The sequence below is a fragment of the Microcaecilia unicolor genome, chromosome 14, assembly GCF_901765095.1.
Source record: "Microcaecilia unicolor chromosome 14, aMicUni1.1, whole genome shotgun sequence".
NCBI classification, from domain to species: Eukaryota; Metazoa; Chordata; class Amphibia; order Gymnophiona; family Siphonopidae; genus Microcaecilia; species Microcaecilia unicolor.
In genome coordinates this window covers 34,165,417-34,173,042 of record NC_044044.1, presented here as the reverse complement: position 1 = coordinate 34,173,042, position 7,626 = coordinate 34,165,417, and the positions used below count along the sequence as shown (strand labels likewise).

At 44.9% G+C, this 7,626-nt stretch overlaps 1 protein-coding gene across 2 annotated transcripts; it reads left to right on the top strand.

The window, feature by feature from the left end:
* The first annotated feature begins 1,153 nt into the window (after window positions 1-1,153).
* Window positions 1,154-6,647, top strand: C3AR1 (complement C3a receptor 1). 2 transcript variants are annotated; one of them, XM_030187677.1, is made up of 2 exons: window positions 1,154-1,245; window positions 5,006-6,647. In XM_030187677.1, exon 2 carries the CDS (start codon window positions 5,019-5,021, stop codon window positions 6,294-6,296), a length of 1,278 nt encoding a protein of 425 aa, XP_030043537.1. In that variant the 5' UTR covers window positions 1,154-1,245; window positions 5,006-5,018; the 3' UTR covers window positions 6,297-6,647. The 2 variants fall into 2 exon arrangements, with proteins under 2 accessions (XP_030043537.1, XP_030043538.1); XM_030187678.1 differs by lacking the exon at window positions 1,154-1,245 and adding an exon at window positions 3,801-3,857.
* Window positions 6,648-7,626: the final 979 nt, after the last annotated feature.

The following is a 7,626-nucleotide window of genomic DNA, read 5'->3' as shown; positions in this document are numbered from 1 at the left end:
GTTGGGGGGGGTTGTTGTTTGATTTAGAAATGTTGGGGGGGGGGGGGTTGTTATTGTTTGATTTAGAAAGGGATTGGTGTGGGGGAGGTTTTTTGTTTGGGGTTAGATTATTGTATGGTAGTTTGACATACACTAAACTATTTTTTTTTTAACTATTTTAGTTTGTGCACGCACTAAAAATGCTAGTGCACTCTAGTCAAGAGGGCCATTAGTAACCTATGGCTCTTTGTAAGTCTAAGTACTTTGAAAATGAACCCCTCAGTGTCTTTATAAAATAGGGGAAAATGCTAGAGTGAAAGCAGCAGAAATCATACCTAGCTTGAAATGAAAGATATTTAGGCCTGAGTGGTGTAGAATGTGTAGAAGTGAATCGATTTTTTACTCGTTCCAAAAGTACAAAGAACTAGGGGACGCTCAAGGAAGTTACATGGAAATACTTTTGAAACAAATAAAAGGACTTTTTTTTTTTTTTTTTTACTCAGCAAATAGTTAAGCTCTGAAACTCTTTGCTGGAGGTTGTATTAACAGCGTTAGTGTTTCTGGGTTTAAAAAAGGTTTGCCCCAATTTGACTGCCCCTATTTGACTGACTGTACATTTGTCCTTTAGATTGTAAGCTCCTTGAGCAGGGACTGTCCTTCTATGTTAAATTGTACAGCGCTGCATAACCCTAGTAGCGTTTTAGAAATGTCAAGTAGTAGTAGTAGTTTATTTTTATTTTTTGTATAATTTTATGGTAATTTTATTTTGATGGTTTTACGATTCTTTTGCATTTTTGCCTGTCCTTCCATTGTGGTTGAAAAGGCAGAATATAAATATGGAAATTAAAAATTACATTTAACAGTAGAAGCAGAAACGACCGTGCAGCACCTAGGACAGGCTGAGCCAGTGCCAGTCTACCTCCATGATGAATAACCCTGACAAATACTGGCTCTGGTGATAACATCAGAGTCCAGCCATCTGGGGAACTGAAGTCTGTGCAATCCGAAGGACAGAAGCTGGACTACCCAGATACGAGTCAACTCAGCAACACTTCCTGTGGCTATGACACTGTGTGTTCACAACATTAAAAAGTCAGCAAAGTAAGTGACTGGGTAGAGGTTGCATGTTTTGGGTATGGGTAAACCAACTTCCTAAAAATATTCTGTGGTGAAGCTAAGCTGCTGTTTTTCAGAGGAACCCCTAACTTTCTGTACTGCTGTTGCCACCATCACATTCATCCCTGCTTCCTGCGGTGGAGCCCCTCGGTAAGTGAGGATTCATCATATTGTGTGTCCCCTACAATTAACCATTCCATGTAAGCTGTGTAGTACATGACATCTGATTGCATCTTCCCCTCCTCTTGTGTTCCGTGTGGGCTAGAGATGTGCGTAAGGGGAGAGGATGGTGTGGAGAATTAGATCTGAGAAAATCACCTCCCTCTGGCTCAGATCCCAAGGGAGATACAATATTTATTTGGTAGCTCTTTTTTGGACAGCATATAATCTTCTGTGAGATGAATCTTGTTTTCTAGATGATCATCTGAAATCATTCTCTGACTTCAGATGATCTGCTTGAGGTCCCCTGACTCTAGATAGCCTCCTGAGGTCGTTTCCAGACTCATCTCTCTCTCTGACATCAGGTGATCTCCTGAGATCTCTCCCAGCTTCATCGTTCTCTTACTGGAGGTGACTTCCTGAGGTCCCTCTCAGCCCCACCAATCTCTGACTCTAGATAATCTCTTCATATCCCCTTCATTGTTTTCTCTTACTGGAGGTGACCTCCTGAGATCTCTGTCAACTCAACCTTTCCTTGATCCTATGAAGTCTTTATTCTGGATTAAGAAATATATGTGTTAGGAAGTGAATCTGATCATTTTACTTATTCTGCTCTTAGAACTAACAATCATATAATGTGAAAGACAGAAATTTGATGTTATTCTCAGGAATAATGTTTTATGTATTTGTATGTCTGTCTATACACATACTTACATCTCAGTACATACGTGTATGTACTTATATATGCATACATGTAGACATGCATGTACAGTATACATTTTATTTATACATAGATAAAGGAAAAGGGGATGGAATTTGATATACCACCTTTCTGTGTTTACAATCAAAGTGGTTTACACAGTATATACAGGTACTTATTTTGTACCTGCCCATCTTCAAATCCTTGCTCAAAGCCCACCTCTTCAATGTCGCCTTCGGCACCTACCCACTATACCTCTACGCAGGAAATCTAGACTGCCCCAACTTGACATTTCGTCCTTTAGATTGTAAGCTCTTTTGAGCAGGGTCTGTCCTTCTTTGTTAAATTGTACAGCGCTGCGTAACCCTAGTATATACTCATATCACCCCTCTCCTCAGGTCACTTCACTGGCTTCCGATCAGATACCACATTCAATTCAAGCTTCTCCTTCTTACCTACAAATGCACTCAGTCTGCTGCCCCTCACTACCTCTCTACCCTCATCTCCCCTTACGTTCCCGCCCGTAACCTCCGTTCACAGGATAAATCCCTCCTCTCAGTACCCTTCTCCACCACCGCCAACTCCAGGCTCCGCTCATTCTGCCTCGCCTCACCCTATGCTTGGAACAACCTTCCTGAACCCTTACGCCAAGCCCCCTCCCTGCCCGTCTTCAAGTCTTTGCTTAAAGCCCACCTCTTCAATGCTGCGTTCGGCACCTAACCCTTACCGTTCAGTGAATCCAGAATGCCCCAATTTGACTGCCCCTATCGGACCGACCGTTCACTTGTCTATTAGATTGTAAGCTCTTTGAGCAGGGACTGTCTCTCTTTGTTAAATTGTACAGCGCTGCGTAACCCTAGTAGCGCTCTAGAAATGTTAAGTAGTAGTAGTAGTAGTAGTAGTAGCGCTCTAGAAATGTTAAGTAGTAGGTATAAGTGACTTGCCCAGAGTCACAAGGAGCTGCACTGGGAATCATTCTCCTGATTCTCAGGGCACCACACTAACCATTAGGTTACTCCTCCACTTCTTAGATGTGTCCTAAATGCTACTAGCCAGGAAGAAATTGAAAACCTTTTGCATATGGAGGAGTTTTCAGCAATTTTCAAACTTGCCCTGGAGTAATTCACCTCCCACTAGGGCGCGCTCATGTTCAGTAGGGTACATTCCAGGATCATGGTTTATCATTCACTCTGAGGAAAATGACTGTGCTTCTGGATAGACAGACAGATGGAGTCTGTCAGCACAGCAGCTTGTGTGCACTGAAAGCATGAAATATAGCACATGACAAGGTCCGGTGCTTCCCTCTTAGACTGCTGAGCCTTCTCTATAATTAACCAGTAAAAAATGCTGATGGAGTTGAATTTGACTTTTGGAATGAAACATGAGGAAGGGAAAAATAGTTGTGTGTGGCAGGAGAGGGAGGGCCATGGGGATGGCATAGAGTGAAAAGCAGGGGCATCACCCTTGACTTTTTCCAGCTCCTTTTGCTTGTGATAGGGGTGGGTTTGTGCCTGTGAAGGGAAGTCTGGGCAGTCATTAAACTAGCATGGAACTGGTACCTGGAATAACAAAAGAGAGAGGAGGCGAGAAAGACAACAGCGCCCAATGTGTCTGTAGTGGGACGTCTTTCCATTACTGTGATTCTCGCTTCTCAGCATCAGAGGGGGCTACTTACAACATTTTTCTGTCAGGTCCTAGGGTGAGCAGGTGCAGCTGAGGACCAGGGTGTCCTGTGAACTTACCACCAAAATTCAGATGAGGGACTCTTGTTAACCTGCAGAATTATTGATCAGTCTAAGCTCTTTAATCCAAGTTCAAATCCTGCCCTGCCATATTGATTCTGTGTTGCGAGTGTGATCTCTGGAGTGAGAGTTCTAATCCCCAGCTCTGCCACTCATTCTAGGTATGTGACTTAGAGAAGCCACTTTATCCCCTTGTCCCATAGCTCTGTTTTTGAGTAATGACGACACTGTTCTTTACCTTCTGCCTGAGAATGTTTAATGTAGTCTAGTCAGACGAGTTTCCGAGTCTCCTGTAGCAGCGGTGGCTGCAGCTTCCTTCTTTGGGATCTTGCTGTAATGAAAGTCACTATCCAGCTGATATTGAAAGCAAGTTAACCAACCACGAATGGCTGCCGACCGGTTAACTCTTGTCTCGGTTGATAACCGGTCATTTTTTTTTGTGGAACTTAACCGCTTATCGCTGCTGAAAATGCCCGGTTAGCACTGAAAAAAGCCAACAATGTTGGGGGCATTCCAGGGCCATGACCGGTTAAGTCCAGATAGCAGGCAAATAAGGATGCATGAAAAGCAGGCTTATCTTTGCCCACTAAGCCTCGGCTGGTTATGTCTGAATATTGACTTAACCAGTCTTGCGCTAGCCGACGTTGAAAAAACCGAGATATACAGTGCTGGTCGGCATTGAATATCCGGGTCGAACGTTGGTGGCTGAATATTGGGGGAATCTATTCTTTGCTAATTAGTATTAACAAGGCACAAACTGCCTAATTCTTTAAATTTGTGTGCTCAGATTTAGAAATAGTGTAGAATAAGGTCAGTTACGCATGTGAAATTCAGTAATTGGCTGTTAATTATAATTAATGGCCAACTATTGGCACCAGTTACGCACATAACTTCCTCAGTCGCTAGTCTATAACTTGTGACCTCAAATTCCAGAGTGAAGCAAGTTCAAGGAGGGCCTGGACCTGGAAGGGTCAAGCAGTTAGGGAGAAGGTTATACAATACTATCTTTATGGGTCTAATTGTCTGCAGATAAGCACAAGCAACTGACGCCAGTCATTGAGCTAATGTAAGTGCTGACGTCTAAAGTCAGGCATGTAAATGCGGACTTAACCCTAGTTGCACACAGAATTGCTGTTAGAAGTCAGGCTTAGCTCGCATCATTACATAAAAGACTGAAAAACAGCCAAACGCTATCTCATACTGTTATTGCATAATTTACTTTAGCTCGCATCATCCCAGCGCCTACATTTTGGTGACCTTTTGAGACTTTACCCATAATGCATCATTAATCTCCAGTCTTACATTACAGCACACTCAGAAGAATGCTCACCACCCAGGGGAACCATAGCACGGACTTCCTGGGTGATGTGGACCCACTCCCACCAGAATATGCGGTCACCATAGCGATCTACGCTCTCACGTGCCTTCTGGGACTCCCAGGCAATGCCTTAGTGATCTGGGTGGCAGGCTTCAAGATGAGACGTACCGTCAACACTGTGTGGTTCCTCAACCTGGCACTGGCTGACTTCCTCTGTTGCCTGTCCTTGCCCTTCTCCATCGCCAACTTGGTTCTCAAAGGGAACTGGCCCTATGGAGCTGTCCTCTGCAAGCTCATCCCCTCTGCTGTGATGCTCAACATGTTTGCCAGTGTCTTCCAGCTAGTGGTCATTAGTGCTGACCGCTGTCTGCTGGTAATTAAGCCAGTCTGGTCCCAGAATCACCGAAAAGTGGCTCTGGCATCAGCACTGTGCCTTGGAGTATGGTGCTTGGCTTTCCTGATGTGTGTGCCAGTCTTTCTGTACCGGGAAACCACAGAAAGCCATGGTAAGACCACTTGTGAGTATAATTACTATAGCAAGAACCTGGATTATGACTATGGACCAACTGTAGACTACAGTTCCTTGGATCATATGACTTTGATATTCAGCCGTCCAAATGAAGACCATAAGGATGCTTCAGCCTATTCCCCAATGGATAGGAGCACCATAAACTCTGGACTTTCAACCGTTGAACCTCATGAGGAATTCACAGTCTCAAATCTACCTGATGATATGCCTGGTCACGGCCAACTAGATGACCTTCAGAGTTTCCTTCCAAAAACTGAATTGTATGATTGGTACAATGATTATTCTTTTACTGAAAATCTCACCCTCAAGATTATCACCTTCACTCGTGCAATTTTTGGCTTCTTGGTTCCATTTTCCATCATTTTGGCCTGCTACATCAGTATCGTATGGAAGGTGAGGGGTGCCAAGTTTGCCAAATCTCATGGCAAGACGGTGCGAGTGGTCTTTAGCGTTGTGGCTGCATTTTTCTTCTGCTGGATTCCTTATCATGTATTAGGCATTCTGGTGCTCTATGTAAACTCTCCGATGGTGCATTGGCTCGATCACATGTCCCAGGCTCTGGCAATTGCCAACAGTTGTGTGAACCCACTGCTCTACGTCTTCACAGGGCGGGACTTCAAAGAGAAAATCCACAAGTCCCTGCGTGGTATCTTTGAAAGCGCCTTCAGTGAGGAGGTCACACAGTCTACCGCTCCTTCTAGGAGCAAGACGAGGTCTTTCACAGATGACAACATGAACAGCACCGTTGTTTGAGGAAGAAGGGTCTATCCTACCATCTGTCCTAGGAAAGGGGGGGTTAAGAGAGAGGTCATGTGTCACTTCCTATCTGCAGCATATATTAATCTAATCCCACCCCTACCATCAACTCTCATTATGACCATCTGCCTGGAGTCTCAGGGCTGGAAAACTTGAAGATTCAGCTTTCAGTTCCACTCTTGCCACCAACTCCACTGTGTAGCACTCAAAAAAAAAAACATGACACCTGCAGACCCAACTCTGAATCCCACCATGTGATATTCAGCTGGAGTCACTCAGAACTATGAAACTTGAAGATATGGCTTCAAATCCCACTGCTACCACTATCCCTAACTGCATAAGGGGGAAATGGGACTTGATATACTGCCTTTCTGAGGTTTTTGCAACTACATTCAAAGTGATTTACATATATTCAGGTACTTATTTTGTACCAGGGGCAATGGAGGGTTAAGTGACTTGCCCAGAGTCACAAGGAGCTGCAGTGGGAATTGAACTCAGCTCCCCAGGATCAAAGTCCATTGCACTAACCACTAGGCTACTCCTCCACTCCAAGCATTCAGCATTGAGCCACTCAGTGGCTTCCAGTTCCACTCCTGTTACTAACTGTGAGGCTCATTTTCAAAGCACATACGCCTCTAAATCACTTAAAATCTCCCTGCACCCAAACATACTGTAAAACCCTTCAGGGCAAGAGACTGTATATAACCTTCTGATGCATCTTTACCGCACCATATATCATAAAGAGGGGCATAATCAAACGGGGTGCCCAAGTTTTCCTGAGGATGTCCTCGCAGGACGTCCCCGCGAAGGGGCGGGAAACCCGTATTATCAAAACAAGATGGCCGTCCATCTTTCTTTTTGATAATACAGTCGGGGACGCCCAAATCTCAACATTTAGGTCGACCTTAGAGATGGTCGTCCCCGGTTTTCGGCAATAATGGAAACCGAGGACGCCCATCTCAGAAATGACCAAGCCATTTGGTCATGGGAGGAGCCAGCATTTGTAGTGCACTGGCCCCGTCACATGCCAGGATACCAACCGGACACCCTAGGGGGCACTACAGTGGACTTCAGAAACAGCTCCCATGTGCATAGCTCCCTTGTGTGCTGTGCCCCCCAAACCCACTCCCCACAACTGTACACCGCTACCATAGCCCTTAGGGTTGAAGGGGGGCACCTACATGTGGGTACACTGGGTTTCGGCGGGCTCACATTTACCACCACAAGTGTAACAGGTAGGGGGGGTGGTCCTGCCTGAAGTGCACTGTACCCACTAAAAACTGCTCCAGGGACCTGCATACTGCTGTCATGGAGCTGGGTATGACAT

What these genes read in the sequence shown, in the direction of transcription:
- C3AR1 (XM_030187677.1), top strand. Translation starts at nt 5,019, where the DNA reads ATGCTCACCACCCAGGGGAACCATAGCACGGACTTCCTGGGTGATGTG.